The sequence below is a fragment of the Lepisosteus platostomus genome, chromosome 12 (assembly GCF_059453375.1).
Source record: "Lepisosteus platostomus isolate fLepPlt1 chromosome 12, fLepPlt1.hap1, whole genome shotgun sequence".
Taxonomy (NCBI): domain Eukaryota; kingdom Metazoa; phylum Chordata; class Actinopteri; order Semionotiformes; family Lepisosteidae; genus Lepisosteus; species Lepisosteus platostomus.
The window spans coordinates 7,476,808-7,501,801 of record NC_142622.1 but is presented as its reverse complement, the minus strand read 5'-3'; the positions used below and the strand labels follow the sequence as shown (position 1 = coordinate 7,501,801).

Below are 24,994 nucleotides of genomic sequence, written 5' to 3'. Positions count from 1 at the left end.
AAAAAAACGTTCAACTCCATTAATGAAAATCTTCATCCAATATAAAACTCTGGAGAGCTGAGTGTTTTTCTCAGACATATATTTATTGTGTTAAATTCACATCAATATTATTATTTATTAAATAAGGAAACAGGACAAAAAAGGGTCATGAAACCCCTCAGAACATTTAGTATTAAAATTGAATGTAACAAATGCAATATCCAGTTTTCTTTTCCTACACATGGGTGGACACAGGGTGCAAATAAAAAAAAACATGCCTCTTTAAACTGTGCTTGATGTACGTTGAGTATGTATGGCCAGCAATTTAAATGATATGCCTCATGTGGTTTCTTTCAGGCATCAGAGAAAACAATGGGAAAGAAAGATGCAAGTGGTACAAAGTTGCCCATTGATCAATACCGTAAGCAAATTGGTAAGTTAATATACTTATTCTTTGGAAATAATTTTCTGTTGGCTGACTATGAAGAAAGTACAGCTGTGACATAACTCAAATAGCGTATAGCAGCATTATCATTAAGAGTAACACTGTATAAAGATCCCTTGTGATTTTTTGGGGGCATCAGATAATATATACTTAACGTGGGAAGCTTCCAAGAAGAGTTGATGGCAGTGGGCCATCAAAAAGATTATGATGTTTGCTGATAGATGTGTGATCTGTGAGGGTAAACACCTTTGTGTGGGAGCCCCAATAGCAGGAATATTTTTTGTCACTGGTTTTTTGTTTTGAGACAACATTATCGTGCCTGATCGGCATTTCAGGTCTGTGTCTTGCATTTTTTTTTGCAGTCACATAGCAACAGAAACAAAACAAATGGGCACCCCAATTAAAACATTTGTGGCAGTTGAAATACGTCTGCTGGGATAGATGAGAACATGACTGATTGTTTCTGAGAAATATCCAAATACTGTAGTATGATGTGCTAAGTATGTAGTGTGAGGTAGCCAAGACTAAAGCGAGGGAAAATACATAGGAAATACGTATTTCCTTTGCCCCCTTTCTGAGAAATATCTTTTTTTGTGATTGCAATTCAGTATTTTCAGTATTGCAGCAGGATATTCCACCAATATATAAGACAAAACATTGCAGGCAGTACCTTGGCTATTATTCCATCATTCACATCAGCCCGCTTACTGTACAGAGATATTACTGTTTAAAATAGTGATCAGCATAATGATTTACCTAAGTGAGCATAAAAGGAGTTATACAGTAGTTGCAATTTTTATCTAACATTTGAATTTACTTGCATTGCACATGCTCTGATTTCTACAAGACTGTCAGAACAACTGCTACAAAGAGCTTTCAAGGTAATCACAGAATGCCATTAAATAAATAAATGGGCGTTAATTCATGAACTTCCACAAGCCCCCCTTTAAGACGCTTCATTTGTGATGCCAGATATCCATTACAAGTGTCTTTAAATAAAAATAAAATATTTAAAACTACATCATTAGAAAGGTGAGCACATAAATGGGTAATGTATTCTTTAATTAAAGTAAATTGTGGACAGCATCATGAAAATAAGTATTGTCCCTGGAACAATAAATAGCATCATTGAAAAAGGCATGACACTTTTAAAGTTTTCCTTACACCATTTGTTATATGCTTAAGCTCCACCATTGGTGAAAACTGACATGCTGTGACAGACTAGCTAAAGATTGCTTTCATATGCCAAGTATTTAGAGATCCTCTTAAACTCCATTCAGTCCTTCTGGTATGAAAAGTAAAATTTCTAGCTTTTCCTTCAAAACCAAAGGCTATATCCCAGGGTATTGCAGACGTCTCAGACTGTATAAAGCTTAATGTTAGTTTGGATTGTGCAGGGTATGGCTCCATACTCCCACAACCATTTGTGTAAAGAAGTGCCTCCTGTTCTTGATATTAATTGCACTTCTACTTGTGTCCTCTGGTTTGAGTTTTAATTACAATTCATGCTCATTCTGTTTTGCACTCCTTTATTACAAAACATTTCTCTTGCAATTTCTCCTCACAAGTACCTCTGTCTGTTGAAGGATGATAAGGGGTATATGATATGTCCTTTCTCTGAACAGTGGCAGACTGCTAGCATGTACAATGTCTCTGCCCTCTTTCAGACTTATGCATCATTCTGAGTACGAGCGCAGTGTGTAAGGCCGGGATTAGTTTCAAGGGAGAAACTGTTGCAGAGAGCCAGTGAAATATTATGCCTTGTTACACAGTATTTTTCTTCTATGTACAATAACCTTTTGCATAAGGCAATATTTAAGGTATATGTTTCTCCCTTTATGTGATTTATATATTTATGTAGGATTTTCCAGCAGGGCATGCTGCCTACTGATTATATGAGTTTCTCTAATCCATCCTAAGTGTTTAGCAATAATTCAAGGATGTTTTGATCCTTGATTCTCATTTTCTTTTCTACTGTGACCTAATTGCAACAGCCCTCATATGGATACATTTAAATGTGTACCTTTTTTTGAGTGGCACAGGCATAAATAATGCTCAGTGGAATAATTAGGGAAGGCATTCATGGAATTAAAGAGAAGAAGCATTTTTTCCCCCAATCAAAGGCAATTAAGCTTTTTGCAGACAACCAAATGACAATAAAAGGTGCAGCTAAAAGAGATGTAAGAGAGTCCATTTGCAGGTGAAAAGACACTCCTTTGAAGTGAAACCTGCTGGATTTTCATTGAAAGAACAACAACAAGGAAAGCCTCTCTGCATGCCATCGTTTGATAGCATAATGTTCTTATAAGCTGCTTATTGTGATGGTCAGAAAATAGCCGTGCATTAATTTTTACAGCAAAAAATGTGAATGCTGCTCATTTGCAGCATGAAGATAAGAATAGATAGCTAAAAGGCAATAGGGATAATAATAATAGTAATAATGGGCAAAAATAAAACATACTCTTGTCATACACGTGTTAAAAATCAATTTGTCCATAAATATCAAGTGAAAAAACAGTCAGATACTCTTGTAATGTATCCACATTAAAACCAAAACAGACTGATTGTCTTGTTGTACTTTTAATGATTTATTTATTCAAAAGATGCTGAAATATTCATATGTCAACACAGGCTGGTAGAATCATAGTTTATGTATTTACACCTTGGTGAAGAAGTCTCTGTAGGCTGTTAAGATGTTTTGTGCCAAAACGAAAGCAACCTGTAGTCATGCTAATATTAAATAATCAGTTTGTCCATAAATATCAAAGAAAATAAGGGTCAGATTTTAATGCTTTGCATAAAAACTCTTGTAATGCATCCACCATCAAAATACTTGGCTAAACGTCTTATTTTACTTTTAATGATTTATTTATTCAAAAGATGCTAAAATATTAATATATCAACACAGGCTGGCAGATTCATAGTTTATGTATTTACACCTCGGTGAAGAAGTCTCTGTAGGCAGTTAAGATTTACAGTATATGGTTTTAATGAAGTGTCTAGTGTCTAGTACGCACTGCATTAAAATAGCACATTACCTTTGCCGTGCTTAAAGCATAAGCTGGCATAATAAACTGTGTTAGAAAAAATAACTGAATAGATCATGTAAAGGTGGAGGAATATTTAAAAGATTGTCATGTGGTCATTGCTTTGATTTTATTGAGTCAGGTGAAAAGCATGTTGTTGATTCTTTAAAAAATCCCAGACGTAAAGGACATACAGTAGGGTGATGTAAATTGTGTAAATTTAAATAATGATAGTCTAAACACATGTTCTGTATCTCAAATGTTAAGGTGCATATCTGTCTTTCATCCAATGGTGCTTGGCAAATTTATGTAGATATTCTTCTGCATATTCTTTGATATTGTTGTGAGAAGTTGTTTTTGTCTTATACAGTTACATTAGTGTCATATAACTACAGTTTCCCTTTAGATGTTTCAGTACTAATACTGACTTTTATTAAGACCTGAAAAAAATATCCTCATACTTTATAATTGCTGTGATTTGAAAATCTGCTTCTTTGAGCTGTGTTGTGTCTGTGATTTGTTTGCTCACCAAAATAATTGCATTATTTTTAATGAGAATTGCCATCTGCTCTTATACATCATTCCTTTGTTGCGCCAGTATTGTAGTACAACCTTTATAAAATTAAGTGCTCCACCAGAAGCAAGAAGGGTGACAATAGTCAGAGCAAATGCATTTGTTCTTTTTAAATGCTGTCCTCTGATGTACAGTATAGCTGTCGTTGTATACTTGTGTGCTGCCCACTTTCTAACAGCACCCAGGCTTGCTACTGGTGTCATTGCCCCAGATTTAGTAGCATACTCAATAAGAAACTGTATCTTATTATGTATATTAACATATATTATTATGAATATTTTGAGATACTGTATGTTACCAACCTTAAGTTGGTAATAAAGTGCTTAAAAGTGCTTTTGCTCACACACCTACGGGAGGTACAATAATGTAATAAAATAAACCTTAATCAAAATGGACAGTCTGAAACAGCTCACATATCGAGATATAGTTTTTCCAGGGGTGTCACTCCTCCTAGACTTTCCTTTTGTTAAATTAGCAATAACAATCTCAGGAATGTTAGTTTTGTTTCTGATATTTCTGTGGTTCTCGGAATGATATCATTTTGTCTGTAATACAACTAATAATATAAATATTTTCTATTTGAGTTATTGTATTTCCTATGGGTTTTTAACATATTCATTTTATTTTGTCCCTAAAGAATAACAATTGTACAGCACTTAATGTACTCCAGTATTTATTACCTTTTCTGTTTAAATCAGTCTGTCCCAATTTGACCTTTGCAAGAACTACTTTTATATCTGAACAGACATTTAAAAGTTTAAATGGTGTACAATGACTAGTAATTTACACAGACATACATTTGAAAATTGTGTATGATAAGGAAGCTGTTGGCAATGCAAAACTGTAGGAATTAACAAATCTTCAAAATGCACAAATAGTACAGAAACGGCAATGTGATGGTGAAATACAGTTTGCCTCATCTCTATTCTAAAACAAATGCGTATGTACTGAATATGATTTGAGAATCAAACCAAGAAAAGCTTTCCTGAAGCTTTAATAAAAGGAGAAATTAGCTGCGTTATCAAAGGTAATTTGAAATCAGAGTGCTTGTTCTAATTGCACAAAGCTATAAAACAGCATGAAACCCACTGCAGTTGAGTTGGTGTTGAGATCTGTTAGCAGTGTTGTGAGACTTGCACTCATTTTTTATTTTTTTTTACTACTGTGGTGATCAATGGTTATTGTATATGACTTTGTGAAAAAAAAAGTCTCCAAAGAGATATTTGACAGTAGATTTATTTTTATCATCTGCTGTTTTACATCCTCCGACTTTTGTATAAGTGAAATACAAAGCTGTGGACTGTAAAACCATAAGCGATATTAATCCGCCTCACAGGAGCAGCCCTGTGTAGCCCTGTGTTGCACTGTGGATTACTTCATATAATCCTGCCTTCCCTTTTTTATACCCGGAAGAAATATGTTTAGCATATGGAATGCATTATTGGAATCCTTCCTTTAGCCAAAGATATGATTAATAGCCTACCAAGGAAATCTTGGGACTACTGTAGATGTTCTGTGAATGCCAGTGATCATAAAGCTGCTTAATACATGATTGATAACGTCACAGTATTTCAGGCTGTACTGTACGTGATAAAGATAACGGTTTTGGAAAAGATTGCTGTAAACCCAATGATACTTTCTAAACAATCAATGTGCTTTGCATATCTGTCCAAAATCTGTGATTGCGCTTTAGATATGATAGCAATCTTTTAGGACATCACATCGTATCTGCATGTTTCTAATGAACCCTATTGCAGCTAATGACAAATTGTAATTGTTTAAGCAGTTACTGGAACTGTTCATTCAGCTTCCGTCAGATTCTTTGTTTGGCCTTCATTGTGTGTCTGCTGACAACTAACAGCGAATATCTTTACTTTCTGCTCTCACAGTGTCCTGTCAGGCAGATTTGTGCTTGCTGTTATAATGGTTTTGAGCCTATCTTTCTGCAATTACAGAGCACATTCAGCCGACTTGAAAAAGAACTTGACAATCTTTTTCAATAGAAGTGCCATTTTATGTCAGAGAATTAAATAAAACTCAAATAAAATGAATTGTCAGAGACTAATAGTTGCCAGCAGATTTTTTTTTATAAATCCATAAATACATATTAAATACTTCCATGACTATAGATTTCCCTTTTTTGCATTTATAACCACTGAAGGTTTAAGAATAGAAGTCAGTGTACTGTTCTGTAAAGTGTGTTTAATTACATTTTATTTATGACTTTGTTACGGCTCTTATAAAGTAAACACCCAATTTTTGCTTAATACAAATCAGTAGACCTTCCCTGAACTAGGGAATTTTTAAAATAAATCTTAATAGTGCCAGATTTGCCCTTCAAATTACCCTTTTGTCAGGACACAAGTGTTGGACCTTGACTGTGAACCTAAGGATGCTGATAACACTCAGGACCCCCCTCGACACTATGAGACAGCTCTGAGATGAGCTTGTCCTTTTGCCTTTGTTGTTTCTGTTGTTGTTTCCTTCTAATTAGCTCGAGTTTCTCCCACGCTCTGACAGGTGGCCAGTCAGCCCCTGCAGATTCATTCGGTACTTTCTCTCCACTGGGAGAATCACACACGAATGAGTCCTCAGGTGAACTGGAGTTTGTGTTTTTCCATCTGCCGAATGATTTTTTTCTTTCGCTGCTCAGAGTGCGAATAGATGTGTGTGCATGTGCTTCCTTCGGATCTACACCTAATTGGGATAGGATGTAAAGAAGCTCTTGAAAAATAGATCAGCAAAATACAGCCAAGCAAAGCTAAGTCACAGTATCAGCATTCCAGAGCAGAGCTTGGCAAAAGCTGTGGACTGAATAAATAAGTTCTGCATTTCAATAAATTATCTGTTGTATGAAAAAATAGTTATTTATTAGTGTACCTTGACTTGACATATATTTATGGCTTACATATATTTATTTATGAGTTTTACCTTTCCTTATTACCATACATTAGCATTATTGTATACTGATGTGTGGTATTTAGTTTTTTATCCAGGTATATATTTTTTAGAATTTTCTTGAAACACATCCTTTTAGTGTTTTATCTGTTGGAACACTAGTTTCAAAATATTTATAGACTAGTTCTGTTTTATAAAAAAACAAAAATGTTGTTGCCTAAAAGTGTGCTCAATGTACTGTACAGCACCCTCAGACACACTAGTAGAAAGAAATTTTGAAATAATTTAAATCAGGTAATATGTTTTAGTTGACTGTAAACATAAATATAATTCTGGCACGTTCTTTTAGCTTAATTCATCCTTATATTGTTTAGTAAAGGGCCATTTTCAGCATTGCTGATTCTGAATTCTCAGTGTCCTCATACCAATCTAGCATGTCTTGGTACAATGTATAGTGTGGAGAATTGTTTTAAAGAACTCTTTGTGGTAGGCATTCATTGGACACACTAAAACCCTTATAGTACAGAATGTTATCTGTATGAGGGAGTAGTACACTGAGGAAAATGAAGAGATATGAAAAAACAGAAAATCTGATCTGTATAATTTCTGTTCATTTACATTAGTCTGGCTACTGTACTTCATTTTTTCAGCTGGGTCAATCAGATGTTTTCTTGCATAATGATGTACTTTTAACATTCAATAAATTACTTTCAACTGTTTTTTTTTCTCTTGGGCCTCTGCAGTACAGCCTTGTGGCTGTAAATACAGTACACCTGAGAGAGAGCTATTTTCTAGATGCAGAGCATTTTGATTTTGATGCACACAGTTCAGTGATTGTACCTGTAAAGATAAAAAGAGTCTTAGCAGTTAATTTAACGTAAGTATCTGGAAGTGTCTCCAAACCCGATTGTTAACAAAATAGATATTATAATTTGGTTATTTTTAATAACAGTGGTGCAATGAAAATAATAATCAATAAGACTAGTCTAGCCTAGTCATACAGTATGTGTTCTAAAGTATACATTTGTACAGGACTGTAGTTGTATATGAAGCAAATATTTTTAATTAATGTGTATAGAAATATTTAAAAAATGTTTAACAAAAATGCATTAGGCTAATGGAACATTATGAATAATTAATGAAGAAAAATACAGCTAATTCAGTCTCTATTCAGATGATGCAATTTTCAGGAACCTCTAAGCATCTGTGTGATTTTGAATTATTATTAGACTCATTTGTTGTTTTAGTTCAGTGGTGTTTCACACCAAACACACTCAGCATGTTCAAAAATGAATGTAAAACATTTACATTTGATATTTGCTGTGGGCTTAATTTTTAGGCCTGCAATATTGTTTTAATTAAAGCTCCATTTTTGATCGGGTGAGAAAAAGAAGTGGTAAGAGATTCATTGATAATTGTCTTTCAGGAAAACAAGATTATAAGAAAACCAAATCTGTTTTAAGAGCGACAAGATTGAAAGCTGAAGCTAAAAGAAGTGCTTTGGGAATTCGGGTAAGTTGGGGTTTGATACCCTTCATTAACTTTCCTTGCATTGAACACTTTATCCCAAAAGATAAACCGTGTGAATATGGATTTCACTGAGATATTATTTATCACACTTCAAAACCTGAGTGGAATTGCAACATCTTAAATATGTATGAAGTGCAGCTTTTAATGTGGAACATGTTGTTAACCCTCTTAGGACCAGAATATCTTCACCAGAGTGTTGTACAGAATGATTAAGTGTATGAAGAAAGAAATCTGAAATGCAATGAAATGCATTATCCCCTTTTATCAGCTCAAGGTCTGATTTTTTTAAAATAAATAATTGATTCTTCACGCATACAGTTCCAGATGGCCCTCTCTCGTATACATTGCATGTGTATTTCTGGTCATATTAAAAATAAGATGTACAGTACTGCATAAATCTTTTTGTTTTAATTTGACAAGCCTTTTTAAAATGTGACTCGTATATCTAAGTACCTAAGTGGTTTCTACTGATATTTGATTCATTGTTCTGTGTTGCTTGATGAGCTTCAGATAAATTCACTCTTGTGATTAATATACAGTAAATGCAGCATTCTGGCTCCATTTCTAAAATATACAGATATACAGTACAAAGAACATTGTAGAGTGTAGCACTATATGAATTCATTATGACACCATTCCAAGCAATCCCTGCCAGAAATAGCTTGGTTAAGGTATTTGTCTGAACCATTTTTTTAAAGAAGGATGGTGCTACTTCAAGAATTAGAGAAAGAGTTAGCGACTACTTGCAGAGTAAATAATAAGCGTAGAACTAAGTAGGGTGCAACATATTAATTAATTAGATAAGATCGCTTTATTGGCCATATACTGTACAACTTCTTATATTAGGAATTTGTCTTTTCGCATACGCCAGCTTGCTCTCCATGAGACACAGACAGGGAGAGAAGCTTGGTGTCAGAGCGCAGGGTCAGCCATTTATACGGCGCCCCTGGAGCAGTTGGGGTGAAGGGCCTTGCTCAGGAGCCCAACGGAGTTGGATTCCTCTGCCGGCCACTGGATACAAACCAGCAACCTTCCAGCCACAGGCGCAGATCCTGAGCCACAGGGCCACCGCACTGCCCCTGTCATAGTTATCATAGTATATTAATAGTTAATCAATGCCAGTGCCCCCACTATCAGGACATTTCACTGAATTAGTTTCTATGGTATAATTTGCTAGTTTGATCCATTCATGCCAGTCCCCCTGCTATATTGCATTTGAATTAGTAGTGATTTCAGAGTTTTCAAAAGCTTAAAGGTGTCCAGCCCTTTTAACATGTCTGTTAAAAGACATAGAGTAAATGAACAATCTAAATGAAATGTCAGTCTTATGAAGACGTTTTTCCAAGTTCCTATCTTTATTTTTTTTAAGTTGTGACCAAAACTAAGCTATTCTAAATAGAGTTGGACTTTTATATCTAGTTTACAGTTACACATTTTATATACAGTAGTTTACAATTTTATATTATACAGTTTAACACTACCCAACTTTCTTTTAATGCTGTTTATCAAAGCATTTGAACTGGTTTATCAAATTGTATTAATGAGATCATTTCCAGGTCAACCTAAAAACAACAATTTTATTTACTTGGTGTCATTTATCATGTGTTAGAAAGAGCAGTGGTCCTAAAACTGATCCCTGTGGTACACCACTAACTACCTCAACTCATGGTATTATTTGTCTAATTTCAAATACTTTTTTCTTTATATTCTCCATTACAGATGCATACTGTACATTTCACAGTGGTTCTGATTATTTGAGTTGAAGAATAAACATTCCATGTTAATGTTTTCTGTTAGTTGGTTAGGTAGCCCATTTCCTTTTTTTGCTTTTTGAGAGGATGATAGTTCCATAGTTTTTACTATATAAATTCTGCTTTATGGGTTGGCAATTTTTTTTTGAGTGAATATAATTTCTAACTAATCTGTGACCCTGGTCCCTGTACTAGTTGTGATTTACTTATATTGAAATCTGTGCAGATTCAAGTAGACTCTTTGTAAACAAGGCCATTTTGTATTTTTGTTGTCAAAACCTGTAGAAAGTTTTCACCTAGTACATTTGGCATTGTATTGCATCTTTCACACTACATCTTTGTTATTTAAACTTACAGTTCAGTGTCCTGTTTGTTTTCCTGCTATTTGTCAGGTTTGCATATTTGACAGAAAGTCTTATTTGAATACTTTGTTCCCCAAATCTACAGTTGCAACAGTATTTATGAATAAGCTTTACTTGCCTTTTGGGCACTCTTTCGGTACTCAGCATTATGTCTATTAAATACAAAACACCTATCGTCTTATTCACCTTCTGGAATCTTGTCCCAGATCTGTCGATACTTTCCAGCAAAGTCTGATTTTTTACGTTTGCTTCTTTTCTTTTTAAAATAAATTATGATGATCTTAAAATTTGCTTCCCCCAGTTTCTGTTGATTTCATTGTGCTGTTGCCTGAGAAAACGATGCCTAGGAGGATGTCATCTTCAAGGGGGCATGAACAGACTGGGTTAGAAAGCCGGTGTTGCCCAGTTCCACTGTTTTGATTTCAGCGGAGGGGAATGTAATTAATGCAGATTCAGAGGATAACAGCGCTGAAATGAGGAATGTTCTACTTGCTTATCCATAAAGAATGAACTACTTTAAGCAACGTACAACATGATAGTGGGAGCATTTCCTAGTATTCACTACCAACAACCCCCAACCCCCCCCCTCCAGCCCCTACTCCTTTCACATTGCAAATGTGCATTAATGCGCTCATGAATACTGTACTGTAGCTCTTCCTAGGATTCCCGAGAGATCTTCTAGCAGGCTTGCCACAAATCACATGTGCAGGGCCTTAAAGATATTCTGTCTAATTAAATAACCCCACAACATTTTATGCTATATAATCACAGAAACCCAGAACATTTTATGCTATAGAATTAAATAAAACTTAGAACATATCATGCTACAGTATGTTTAATCCTTTCTCTTAAGCACAAACATACAGGTCTAAATTGCACCACAACTTAGTAACAAAGAGAAATCAATGCATTTTTTTATTAAATTGGCAAGCACAATAAAAATAACGTATCACATCTCGACTATATATGGTTTTGCTTAGGCTATGATACAATGTAGAGTTTTACCAGTATCCAGAACTTTAATTATGTGTAATTATAATGATTAATTATATTAATTAATTATTTGTATTTTTTAGTTCAAAGTAAGACTGGAACTTATCTTCTAAATCAAGTTTAATACCCTTATTCTTTCAAGGTCTTGGAATTGTTAATGACCAAGTAGTGGGGCCATGTATGATTTTGGTTTTGTATCTCATTTGAAGGACAGTTGCTCCTGTAAAACAGTGAATTCTGGTCCAGAGATAAGAGCACCTCCTAGTGGTCCATCAAGAGTGGCCATTAAGAGGTCTCCTGTCTCAGTAATAACCAAGTCCATCCTTGCTTGGATCTTTGTCAATAAGATACAGATGACAAAGTAAATCTGTTTATATGTTTCTCTCTATACTCTGTACAAGTTAGGTTCTATGAATTTTAATACTGCAACATACATTATAATATTCGTGTACCTTTCTAATTGTATAATAATAATAATAAAAATATATTTTTTTACTTATTCTACTAAACACCAGTCCCTTATCTTCTCACAATCTCTTAACCTGTAACATTGTATTTAGATTGTTAGTTTGTTATCATTTAAATTGGTTCTTTGATACAAAACAGTTTGGTAAAACTATAGTTTTCTGTATTCCTTTTGCCTCTCATTGTATATTTTTATTTCATAGTGCACAGTTTTGCCTAAGGGAGGCCTGTGGAAATTTGCATTTGGAATAATTGCTAACAAGCTCGAAAGAAAACCTTTGCCAGTATCTCTTAACCTTAATCTATAAACTCAGATGATCCTATTGTAGCAGTATAAAGCTTTTGGCAGTAATCACCATTTTTTTCCTATTAAGTTATGACTTATCCACGTAACTGACGAGAACACTTAACATACAGTATAAGCATGGCATGGTTTTGTCTATCTAGTCAAGACTGTGCTTAAGGTACTGTACGGTATGTGTTGTTGCGTTTGAGTTTTCTCTGCTCTGTGCGGATCATTCCATTTTCACTGTGCTGCTAAATCAGTGCATTATACAGAGATCAGTAGTGCACTGCAAATTGTCAAGTCTTAATTTTTTCTGTAGACATAAAATTTAAAATGTTTGCTCTCAGCATTCTTTGAGCAAATATACTCAGTATTTTATTTCACCAAAGGGTGTGGACGTATTACAGTATGTCACAAATGGTCTTTATTGTGGTGTATTAATGGAATCTTCTTGCTGATGATTCATTGTATAATTTTCACTCATAGTCCTTCTGAGCACAGAACGTCTGTTCTATTTTAATAGCTTTGCAAAAATTAACTTTGGTTGAAGGTAATCACAAATTGTTTTTATTTACCTTTAAACAAAATTTGTCCAGTGGTAGAAAATCCTGAAAAGTGCACCATATCTCTTAATAGAAGTTCAGAGAGTCACTGAAAGGTTATCAATTGTTGGCTTTAGAATTATTTTTTCCTAGACAGGGTCTGTTTAAAAAATGTCAGAGGCATTGAGCCTTTGCTAATCAACTGAAACTGTCTAACTCACTAGGCCTAATTACTGTATGTTTTCTTTTCTTTTCAGGATACAAAGATTTCATTTAATGTTTTCTTTAATCAAAGTTAGATATCTAGATTGCTATTAAATGTTTCCTGAAATATTTATTTAGAGAATGCCTAAATTATTAATAAACATATGGAAAAACATCATATCTCAAATATTTAGATAGGGATATTAGATTAGGGATATAGAGTGCATACACTGCATATTTAAATCTTGACGTGTCATTAAATACCCTTCGGATCGGTTCTGCTGTGAGATGGTACTGCATTCAAGAGCCCTAACCCTTATCATTCTGGCAGAGATGTCTCGTGGACTAAATTGCAGTATGAAGTGGATGGATCACACAACATAAGATTCTATATTATTATAGTGTATCTCAATTTTATATTCCTTTAGAGAAAATAAATGATTAAATATTCCTCATAATTAAAAAGAATTGTATATGCTTTTGAAGGCCTTTATATAATAATATATAATATAAACATTGTCCAGTGGAAGATCTGAAGTGTTGGTTGTGTTGGACAGGGCATGCATGCCATTCCAGTTGTTTTTGACATCCTGATACCTTAACGTCCTGCATCGTAGGAAGAAAAAAATGCTTTAAAAACAGTACTACTGATTCCTCCCCCTGTCCTTTTTCATATGAGGATCCATCAGCTAAGAATAACTTATATCAGATTGAAGCAGATTCAGTACATCCTTCAGCCTCAAGTGTTTGCTAGACTATCAGACCCAGTCTAATGACGTCTGATTAAGAAACTCCTGTATGGGTAAACACTGCCAATTTTTACCGTTGTGGAATTTTAAATGTTGATCATTGAGTATGTGGCATCAGTATATGAGACATGCCATACCGTACAGTACATAGTGTAATCAGACTGTGCTTTCTAAATAAGTGAAATCGACAGCTTTCTTTTTTTTTTTAGTTGGTCTCATGGATTTCTACAGAGCCACATCAAATTACCAGAGGGATCCCAAACTCAAGAGTTGCTTTCCTGGCCAGAATTTGTTGTTATTGTTGTTTACGGCGGTGGAGTTGGGGATTCAGACGGGCAGGTTGTCCGCAGCCCCGTGTGCCTGATTTTGCATATTGGCTGAGAGCACTGCCGTATTCCAGAGTGACCAGCTGGCAGTAGAGAAAGTGGGAATTTGGCCACCTGCTGTCGAGTTTAGCCTGTGTCCCTACGCGGATGGCACAGAGAGTGAATCCAAGCTGGCTGATTATTAAACTTCTGCTTTTTGCAGTCTTAAAATCATCTCGAGTATCAAATGATATGTATGATTTTTCACTGCAACAAATTCACAAAGCTATTATCAGTTATAGCGTGTTCTTTTTTTGTAGAAGGTGCACTGACATTTAATTGGACTAACATGACACACAGTAAATAAATTCATTATGCTGATTAACATTTGGCATCAACGGTGGGGCTGCTATGAATGTCACAGGTTTGTCACATGTCCTCCACTACTGGAAGCAGTGCGAGTTGCATATCTGTGATGAATGCTTTGCATTAGGTTACTCATGGTGTCCCTTTCTTCTCATAGAGCCTAGAAGGAAATGTACCTGTTTCCTGGTCTTTCAGCCCCACTGTAGATACCATATGTCATCCCAGCTCTTCCCAGCAATCTTCAGTGGAACTGGAGCCTGACAAGTAGAGTGCTCACACAACAACGGCCACATTCATACTCACAGGAAAGCCATTGCTCCACAAACAACATGAGGACACGCGCTGTCCTGCTGGAATGTTGTCACGTCAGGTTGAGCCTGCAGGAGATGCAATGAGTGAGGTCTCAGGACAAGATCAATGCATCACTGTGCAGTCAGTCAGGTTGCTGTCAGTCATTACAAGTGGAGATCTGTAGAGACATAGACAGTCCTGCCCAGACTGTCACACTTGAATGATGGTGCTACTGTGAGATGTAGTGACTTGTGGTCTTCCAGATCATGGCATACTGGACTGCATTTGACTGTAACATATTGCCAAGTTAGATATTGCTGGCTGTAAACACTTTAGATGTCTAGTGACAGTGTGCTTAGCTTCTAATATGCTGATGGCAATATTCTCTTGATAAGAGGTATATTGGATCCTCTATGAGTTCTCATTTCTTGATTGTTAGATGTTTGTTAGATTTGTAGACACATAAATCATGTTAAATCACTTCATCACCTGTGCCCAATCAGCTGTCTCAGTAATGAAGTACCTTAGTTTTTTAGAAACAGTCAGAGAGCTTGAGTGTATCAGGATCCGTCATGACTAATCAGTTGTTCCAAACGACGCTATAAACATTTAATCAAAATCCAAAATCCATATACTTAATTTTCCTAAAGTAGTACATATTGATATTGTTTATTTGTTGCTAAATTTACCAATGAGATAATTAAAATACTGTATATAAATGCATTCTTCATTTAATATGCAAATATGATAAAGTGGTAAATGAAGGAAAATAAAATGTTCTTCACTTTACAGGTGATACCTGATTTACAGCAACAGAATTCATAATATTCATGTATGATTTGATTATATGTGGGTGTGTCTGCTATAAAACTTGCACTCGAATCCAGGTATGGCACAGAGAAGAAGGGATCTTCTCAATGTCGTATTGTCCTGATTTTCCGATGGGACAAAGAAATGAGATGGGGAAAACCACAGGAAAAGCAATCAAACCCTGGAGAGGGATGATTCAAAGTAATAAACCTTACACTTATATACAGTAGCACTACTAATTTAACTTAACCTGCATGTCAGATAGACCATGCAGATTTCACACAGACAGGCAGCCAAACCAGAACTGAACCCATGGCCCTAAAGCACTGAGGCAACAGTGATAACGGCCACGGACAACATTAGCACTGTGAAAGAAAACACAGCCCAAAATTTCAGTAAAGTTCTTCACTAGTCCCCATTTTGAATAATCAGCTAAAATATGGTAACCAGGGAGTTTGTCAGACTGCTACAAAATCATTTTATCAATAGGAGGGATAGAATTGTAGTGGCACTTTATGCAAATTAGATCTTTGAAAGTTCAAGCTTCATTTGCCTTGATAAAATAACTGAGGTAACTGTTTTTTCCTTCTTATTTATCCAACGTTTTGAAGATTTTTAAGTTTATAATTAAGAGGATTTTAGAATATACAGTACATATGACTACAGCATGAAATAAATCAAGAAACCTTTAGACCAATTCATTCATGGCAATTTAAGAGATTACACAGACCATTTTTGGTATGACTATGAGACCATAGCCATGTGCAGATTAATTTGAGCATTATTGAGACTTCAAGACTTCTTAATTGTCATTTCAATTTAGAGAAGAAATAAGATATCAAAATTCCTACCCTGAAGACAAAATTAACATTGTGACATACAGTTTGCTTTATTGTGTACTGTATGTACTGTATTAATTGTTTAAAATAAAAAATATTCTACAAAATATAATTGAAAATGCGGGTGAAAATATTTTTGCCAAAGCTGTAGACCTTGATTTCCGCTTGGCGTGACCAGTGACAAGTGACTTCTCATTTGGGTGTGCAACACCAGTTGAAGACAGGTGCTAATTGAAACAATTGAAACCTCAGAGAAAAAAAAGTTGACCTTACTGGAATAAAAAAGACAGGCTGCTAGAGTCTAGTAGAAAAAGGAATCTGATTTTTTTCCATGTTAGAGCTTGATCGCAAATGGCTAGGTATTGCAGACATACTGTAACAGCTGTTGAAATGCCAGATGATGTATTTGGTTGTCGTCCAGAATTTGCTATTATAATCTCGAAAGAGGGTTCTCTTTCTCTCTTGATCGCTGATCTTGATCAAGCATTTCCTAGTGATGCAGTATGCTTTCACAACATAATCTTGATAGTTAGTGTGGTGTGTCAGCTTTTAATGAGGAGAAAGAGATTGCTTTTTTCACCACGTGGGAAACTTGGCAAAATTTAACCCCATTGTATCCACAAGTCGAACTTGTTTTTCCCAGGTGTCGTTTCTATATTGTGAAAACTTAGGCATAGACAGCTTTAGAGGGTCAATCATCCTTACAAAAATAGAAATAAAAGGTAATGTAATTTAATTCATGTTTAAGAAATTGACAAAATCATTTTAACCATATTGTTATCACGCTTGATAGTAATGGGGGAAGGGCTACAGGCACTTACTGTACATGTCAAAAATACATATTAAATAATAATAGTATGAATTGCAGTGCAACACTGAGTTTTTCATTCATACAAAAGTTAACTCTTTTTTACATAGCTCCACACACACAAAAAAATAAATAACTCTTTGGAAACTGATGTATTTTACGATATACAGTATTGTTATCGGTATCGGTTATACCCATCACAGTACTTTAGCTTTGTTTTGGGCATTTTCAGTTTTGCTAATTATGAAACAACTGTAAGTATTGTATTGCTAAAGGGGTAGGTGATAACACAGGACCTCTTTGCTGAGTGTTTTACATAAAGTTTTAGCTTTGCATAGAAGAACAATTTGAATGCTCCTGTCCTGAGGCTGATAAATGTTAATGTGCTAAGTAGAGCACACCTGCACGATATACTGGGATTATCTGCCGCTCTTCATTAACATAAAAAAAATACAAATCTGTCGTGCACATTTTTATCTTTTAACAGCTTTGAATAAATTAATTTAGGTTACATAAAAGTTCTGTTAATGTTAACCTATCTCCCGAGGAGCCTGTCTGCTTGTCAAGGGCATTCAGGGGTCAAATCTGTTCTTGTGACGTGTCTGTTACAAGGGTAGGACAAGCAGTGATAACCCAGGCATTATATTTCTTGATGCCCTTTAATGTTCATAATACAGGGCAAGCAAATTTCTGAATTTTAACTATACGGTACATAGCCTGGTTACATGCATTTTGAATAATAGTGCAAAGCCCCTGCTTCTTATTAATTAAAGATCAGAATGATTACATCATGTTTAATTTCACAGTTAAGTAGATTGTGTTTGACTACCTTTGTACTTTAAAATTTTAAACTGGAATATCCTAAATGATTTCCAGTTTTTAAGGTGCTCTTCTTTTCCTTATAAGTTTCTCTTTTGTAATTATTGTTTGATATACTGTAAAGGTACAGTAATACACCATTTTTAATGTGATAATAGATCTGATTTCAGTGCTATGGGACATATTTATAGTACTTTATATTTATATATAATATACATAGATGTATAATAAAGATGTAGTAGTTCAGGTGGGTAGCTGCGTCAGCATGCGTAGGCTGCAAAGGAACAAGTAATAGGTTTATTCCATGCTGAAAAGAGAAGAAAGAAAACACAACGTTTCAGCATGGAATAAACCTATTACTTGTTCCTTTGCAGCCTACGCATGCTGACGCAGCTACCCACCTGAACTACTACAGCCTACACCTGCTGCGACCCACCATCCCTTCCTCCAAATCTTTTTCTAGATCTCTTCGTCATTCCTTCTCTTCCTCCCTGAGCCACTTGCCCCCGTCTCTCACTAAACCAGCATTCTGTCTCTTCACAGCTGTCTGTTCCAAGACCAGGCTTTCTATCTCCCTTCTATTCCTTTACAGATGTCTCCCAGTCTCACACCTGAAGAAGGCTCCACGGCCGAAACGTTGTGTTTCCTTTTCCTCTTTTCAGCATGGAATAAACCTATCACTTGTTCCTGTACAATAAGGATGCTATCTGACAGTTTTTTTTTCCATTTAAATAGTCAGTCGTTTATAAATTGGTTTGTAGTACACCTTAAGTCTGAAAACTATGGGTGCTGCCCACATTTTTAAATGGTGGTGGAATTTTCAAGTTTGAATTTTTACTGTGTGCTACCCTGTGACCAAGGTTCATTTTCCTTTTTAAAAATAATTTTTAATTACTTTACCTGCATTAGTATAAATTATGAGAATTAAATAAGAGAAGTGCAACTGAAAAGTACTGAAAAGCGAGTACTGTCAGAAATAAAGGAGCATTGTTGAAATCAATGGCCTTCTTCTAGTTTGGCGGTTCAAAGCCCTGGTCCGGGAGGGCCGTAGTGTCTGATTTTCATTCCTGCTGGTTTCTAAATCCCCAGTGCTAATTGACGACTTTAATTGATCTGCTTGGTAGTTTAAACTTTCAGTTAACATGTTTCCCTCAGTCCTAACTTTCAAAAATGCAATGGTACTGGTTCCAGCCACTTCAGAATCCAGATTTTCATTATTTCTGTCTGAATACTTTGCGATGAACAGACAGTAGGAACTCAGACATTAAGCTTGTTTTCTCTCTGCAGCGATGCAATTGATTATATTTCGGGTATTACACATTAGTGTAGGCAGTTCTGAAACTCAGAAATTGCTATGGGTTAATACTAATTACAGATACTGTACCATCCAGCCTTTTACAAGCAAATGCAAATTTAAAAACGTGTCCAGGAGAAAACTGAGATGCATTAACGTGTGCTCCATACCTCGACTGAAGCTAAAAACAGAAGACAGAGTGGACCTCCATTACCAGAGCTGGAAACCACTCTTCTAGATGAATATAATATAGATGGGTTTTCAGAAGATGCAAAAGAGGGAAAGAAAACAAATTTAAGCTGGCCTTTACCTTTGCCTGAAACATTCAGTTTAGTGTTTGCCCAGGACTTTCTCAGACCTGGGTACAACAACAAGACAAATTTGAGTAAAGATGAGCAGAAACTTTACCTTTGTCAACTTGTCTGTGTATTTTAATGCTCAATTCAGCTTCATGTCAGAATTAAGAAGTGTAGTGTATGTTTTGCTGAGATGTGGATTGGTTAACTCTTAAATTTTATATTTTAAAATACATTAATTTTAAGTAAAAATACGTATTCTACACACATAACATGGAAAGCACTGAATTGCCAAACCTTTTTGGGGCAGCTGTCAAAAGAACAAAAGATAGTTGTTAATAGTATATTGACTAGGGCTCATACCTGACCTTGACCTTAAAGGCTTACACAGTAGGAAGTAACAGAATACTCTCTGTCACAGAATCTCTGTCTGTCATTTTATAGGCCTCGAGACAATACTGTGTCACTTTTCCAGTGTTGCAATTCCTTGTGCAGTAAACTTAGTCTCTGTGATCTTGTCATATCCCACCATTTCAGTTGCACCCAGAGGTGTCAAGTGGGGATTAAATTCAAGACTGACCAGGCTGTGAAATGTTCTCTCTGTTAAACCTCTTAAAACCACACCCTCCAAAATGATGGATGGCCATACATATGATGTGGCAAATAATAACTGTTCTGTGACTGAGTAGTGTTGGAGTCTGGCAAGAAACGTCTGTGTTCCACTTGCACTACATACAAGAAAGAAAAAGGCTTTTAAGTTGGTTAGGCATAATGCAAGATATTGTTATTTTTAAAGTTAAGAGCATGAATGTATTACTGCTGCAAAAAAGTCTAAATTGCATTTAAAATAATTGTTTTTATTTAAATAAAACAGTAATGCACCCCAGTTTCAGATACTTTTATGGCTTCATTGCATTCCATTTGCTCCAGTGCCCTTCAGTCTTTAAGTAAACCACATGTTTTGTCTGCTGCATCTAAACAATAGCCTGTTGTTCCAAGAAAGTTAGCATATAATTTTATAAATGTTCGGTATACTGTGGCAAATTAGGATATATTCTCAGCATATTGACTTTATGCCTCTCTAGAAATGGATTGTATTTCCTGCAACTGCTTAGATATTTTATTTTAGGGTTACCAGACCCTAAAATACTCATTGTAAAATATTCAGATACTCATTGTGTCTAATTTTCCTAGAAAAGAATGTTACCTAGTTTGTTTAACAACTGTTATCTGAGTGTACTAAATACAAACGTCTGTGTTGTTTTTCTTTTGTAGGTCATTTGTGATTTTTTTAGCTATTGAAAGGAGAAGTTGTATTGTAGCATTATTGAAAGAGATAAACATACTTAATTTATAACTTACAGTAGGTAAGTTATGAGAGTGTGGAGCTGTGTAAAATCTTGCAGTTCTGAGAACTGAGAATTTAAATCTGTTTTTTTATAACGTTATTTAAAAGCTACAGTAATTGAGTGAAACTGCACCTAAGCCTTTAAATACATTGAATTGTCTAATAATACACTAAGCTTATTAAAACAATTCACATACTGTACAATGTAATGCACTATATTTACCAGCTTTACTGCCAATAAAATTGATACTGTATCTAAGAATACAGTACCGTGTGTGTTGAGGTTGTGGGTGGTGAAACAATCATGACTGTGTGCATGGCTCGACTGTTTGCAAGAGTCCTCACAGGATTTGCGGTTCCCAGCTTTCCCAGTTTCTAAATGTAAGGCTGTAGTGTTGCAGCCATGAAGAAGGGGCAGGACGTGGCACTCACAGAAAGAGAACACATGGACTGCTGGACGGCTCTGTCCTGCCTGCTGTGCCAAGGAGAGTCGGCGCAGCATTAGTCTTTGCTGTCCATTCTCCTCAGCAGATGGATCCTACAGTTGTGTGCAACTTGCTTATTGCATCCTGTTAAGATTAGTAGCCGCACAGCCAGATGGGCCTTTGAGCACAGCTGTGGATAGAGAAAAATAAATAGAACCTTTTTCTTGCTGCTGTCTGCTCTTAAGATGCTGAAGTGTTCTACTCATGACAAGAAATACTGCTGATCTGAAGTCACAGAACCTCTTAATCACAGGTATTTTAAGCAAATGTCCAGCTGCTCCAAGCTGTGGCTCTGGATAGATACTCTAAGTTATAGTTAAAAATGCAAATGTGTTACTGCAGTGTATTACTGTTTCTGCTCACTCCTCACCTTTGCTCTGTAAACAGGGGAGCAAATCATCGTTAGTCTCAATTAATACACAAAACTGTAGTGCATGAAATGTGAAGGTTTTCCAATTAATGAGGACTTAAGCTGTTTGCAGCCTGCTCTGAATGAGATAAATTAAACGGACAGAATTTGTTAAGAACGAGGTACAACATAATGGCTGCTGTTACAGCATGTAGACAGATAGTGATGGCCACTCTGTTGGGTTTTAATAGTCCTTTTCAATTTATCTGTGATTCTATTAGCTCATGATTGTTGTAAATCTCATCTTAATGTATCACTGCACAGGCCTGTATAAGGAGGCACTATATTATGAATGAATGCCTTGATTACAATACCAGGCTGTTTTCTTCACAATCGCTTCCTTGACTGGTGTTGCGTCCTTTTACTGCTAAACATCACGTTAATCTGTCATTTAAATTTCTGGAACAATGTGATATATAAACATGGTAAATATGTTATCTAGTGGAAAACATGGAAGCCGGTGTAGTTTCAGATTTTAAGTTTAGCAAAAACATATTTCAGATATTCATGAGGTGTTAGAAGGAGATCCTTCTATCCAGTCAGACTTTGAGATGATGTGTCTGAAATAAAACATTCAGTTTATGGTAAAGCATGCACCAAAGTTGTTTTTTTTTAATATGGTTAATGATTTTTTAAGTAGGGATGCTGTGTCAGCATGTGTAGGCTGCAAAGGAACAGGTAAAGGTTTATTCCATGCTGAAAAGAGACGAGACACAATGTTTCGGCCATGGAGCCTTCTTCAGGTGTCGACATGATTTTTTTATATGAGATGTGTGAAGGTTTGGTCCAATCTGAAGATCGCATGCTGATGCAGATCCTAGTTGTATGCAGACATTGCCAGCAAAGGAATGTACAGTAAAACAAAAGGTCAGGGATTTCTTTAATCTCTACTTAATGCAATACATTATGGGGAATATGAGACTGTCAAAGTTATCTAATGGCCAAGTATTGATACCTAAAATGATACATGGTTGTGAATTCGGATGATTGAGGAGCATTTACAGCTGCTGTACCTCTTGAATATTTTGAGCTTTCCCTGGGAATATCATATCCAAAGACGATCCGTTTCCCTTCAGTTAGAAGTCCTTGACAACAGCTCCTTTAGCGTTAAATGTTACCACAATGCTACATTTCGATGCACTCACTACCTATAACATAGAGGTCCCCTCGGGGCTTCCGTTTTGCTGTTTTTGTTGAATTCTACCGCTAAAATGAGCAGTCGACATGGATAGCAAACACTTAAATATCAGGTTCCCAATATATTTTAATGTTCCTTGTCACTTTGCAATACTTTAGATTCTAAAACTTAATTTTTAATGATTTATCTGTTTGAAAAGTTGTGTGCTGCATTGCAATCATGTGCTGTCATCAGCAACTTTGATTTCCAGCACTGATTCACAAGTGATTTTATACGTGGCTTGTAAATTGTTCAAGTCCGTGCCCTTTTTAGCTTGTTAAGGGATAGAAAGATAAGGCTGAGTCTGACAGGAAGTATACATACTGTAATTATAGATATACAGTGTTTCATAATTTGGTTTTAGGTAAATTCAAGTACTGTGCACATATTTTGTTTTAAAAATAATGCATATGTTAGCAACTAAATCCTATTTTTTTGTTTTTTTTTCTGTTTTTTTTTATTTCAGGAAATCATTCTTATCCTTGTGGCGGTGCTGATATTTATGTTTTGTGTATATTGCTTTTTCTACCTGAATTTGACCACGGAAATTGACTTGGACTTAGATGTGGACTAGAAGGCAGCTCCAAGTCTTCTCTGTTTCCTGGCCTTGTGAAGATATCATGTGCAGCACGTCGAGACCCACCGAGGAGAGCACACAAACAGAGGCAGAGGGGATTAGAGGTATCTTCCTCCTCTCTGGCTTCAATCCCATCTTGCTTCACTCTCCACTGCCTGTGCACCCTGCCCCCTAGGGTGTGGCCTATCAGACTTCCACTACATAAGGAGAATCTGTTGTACTGCAGGGCTAAACAAAACCTTCGAAGGAAACAAAGAGGAAAGGAAGCACTGCTAGGTTTCTTAAACCTTTGCTCCTGTGAATGGAATACCACTGCATTTTAGAAAAATTAATTATTAAGGGACGGAAGAAATACATTTTTTTGCTGAAGTCTGAATGAAGTCTTCCTTATGGCTACAATTCCTCTAAGGTCATATTTAGTCGGTTGTGTTTAGAACTTAATTGGTTGACCATTTCATCTTGGGGGCTCACCGTAGGCTTTGGAATTGTTCAGCGTTTGTGTCTGCTGGGTTCAGGAACAGTTGGGACGAGCGTGAGTCGGGGTCGTTTTGTGACAAAATAAGATCAGTCAATCAGTAGAAACAGCAGTAGAATATTACAGTAGAATTAAAAACTTTTCTACATGTAGAAAAATATGCAAATCTGTTACAGCAATGCAATATCTCTTTCATGCATTCCAATGCACAAGCCTCTGCTTACAGTTTCAGGGATCATAATGGCAAAGATTAAACATCTAATCCTGGGCTGATTAAGAATGTGCCCAGAATACCAAACAAGAATTTTAATCCATTTGGGGGATGATCTGCAGATGATGCTATAAACAACATGCGTTATTGCAAAGGGGAAACAGTGCTTTTATGAAAATAAATAAATGTATTGCACAGATTTTTTTGCACAATGTAATCCAACCATGAAGGGTTTTCTTTGCCTTTAATATAGAATTTGATTCCTATTTCTTTCAGGTTTGTCATATTTATTGTTGCATAATGAAGTTGATTCATTTCTGTATTAATTTTGCACCATTGTCCTATACATCCTGTATTCATAACAATAAAATATGTTTGGAAAAACAGTATTTAAGTCCTTGTGAAAAAGCTTAATACGATTTTTCTGCTCTAGTATAAACAGTAACATTTACTGTCTCCTGTGTATAGTCCTTTCTTAACCATATGCAAACATAATTGCTTATCCCTTGGAATTCTGCATGGTGTGTACAAATTCTGTCTACACATGCAAGGTGTGTGTGGCCCTGTATGCATATGATTACACAGCAGTGCTTTGAATTTGTTTGGGCTAACTGAATTATTTATGTTCTGTGTGACATTTTTTAAGATGTTATGACTCACATACAGAACAACACAATCGA

At 35.7% G+C, this 24,994-nt stretch overlaps 1 protein-coding gene across 1 annotated transcript in view; it reads left to right on the top strand.

Moving 5' to 3' along the window:
• triqk (triple QxxK/R motif containing) overlaps positions 1-24,698 on the top strand; it is a 32,937-nt gene extending 8,239 nt beyond the window's left edge. Inside the window, exons 2-4 of the mRNA XM_088600678.1 lie at positions 337-412; positions 8,349-8,434; positions 23,518-24,698. Of these exons, the coding sequence (XP_088456804.1) occupies positions 352-412; positions 8,349-8,434; positions 23,518-23,625 (255 nt within the window). The 5' untranslated portion in view covers positions 337-351 and the 3' untranslated portion in view covers positions 23,626-24,698. The remainder of the gene's footprint in view (positions 1-336; positions 413-8,348; positions 8,435-23,517) is intronic.
• Positions 24,699-24,994: the final 296 nt, after the last annotated feature.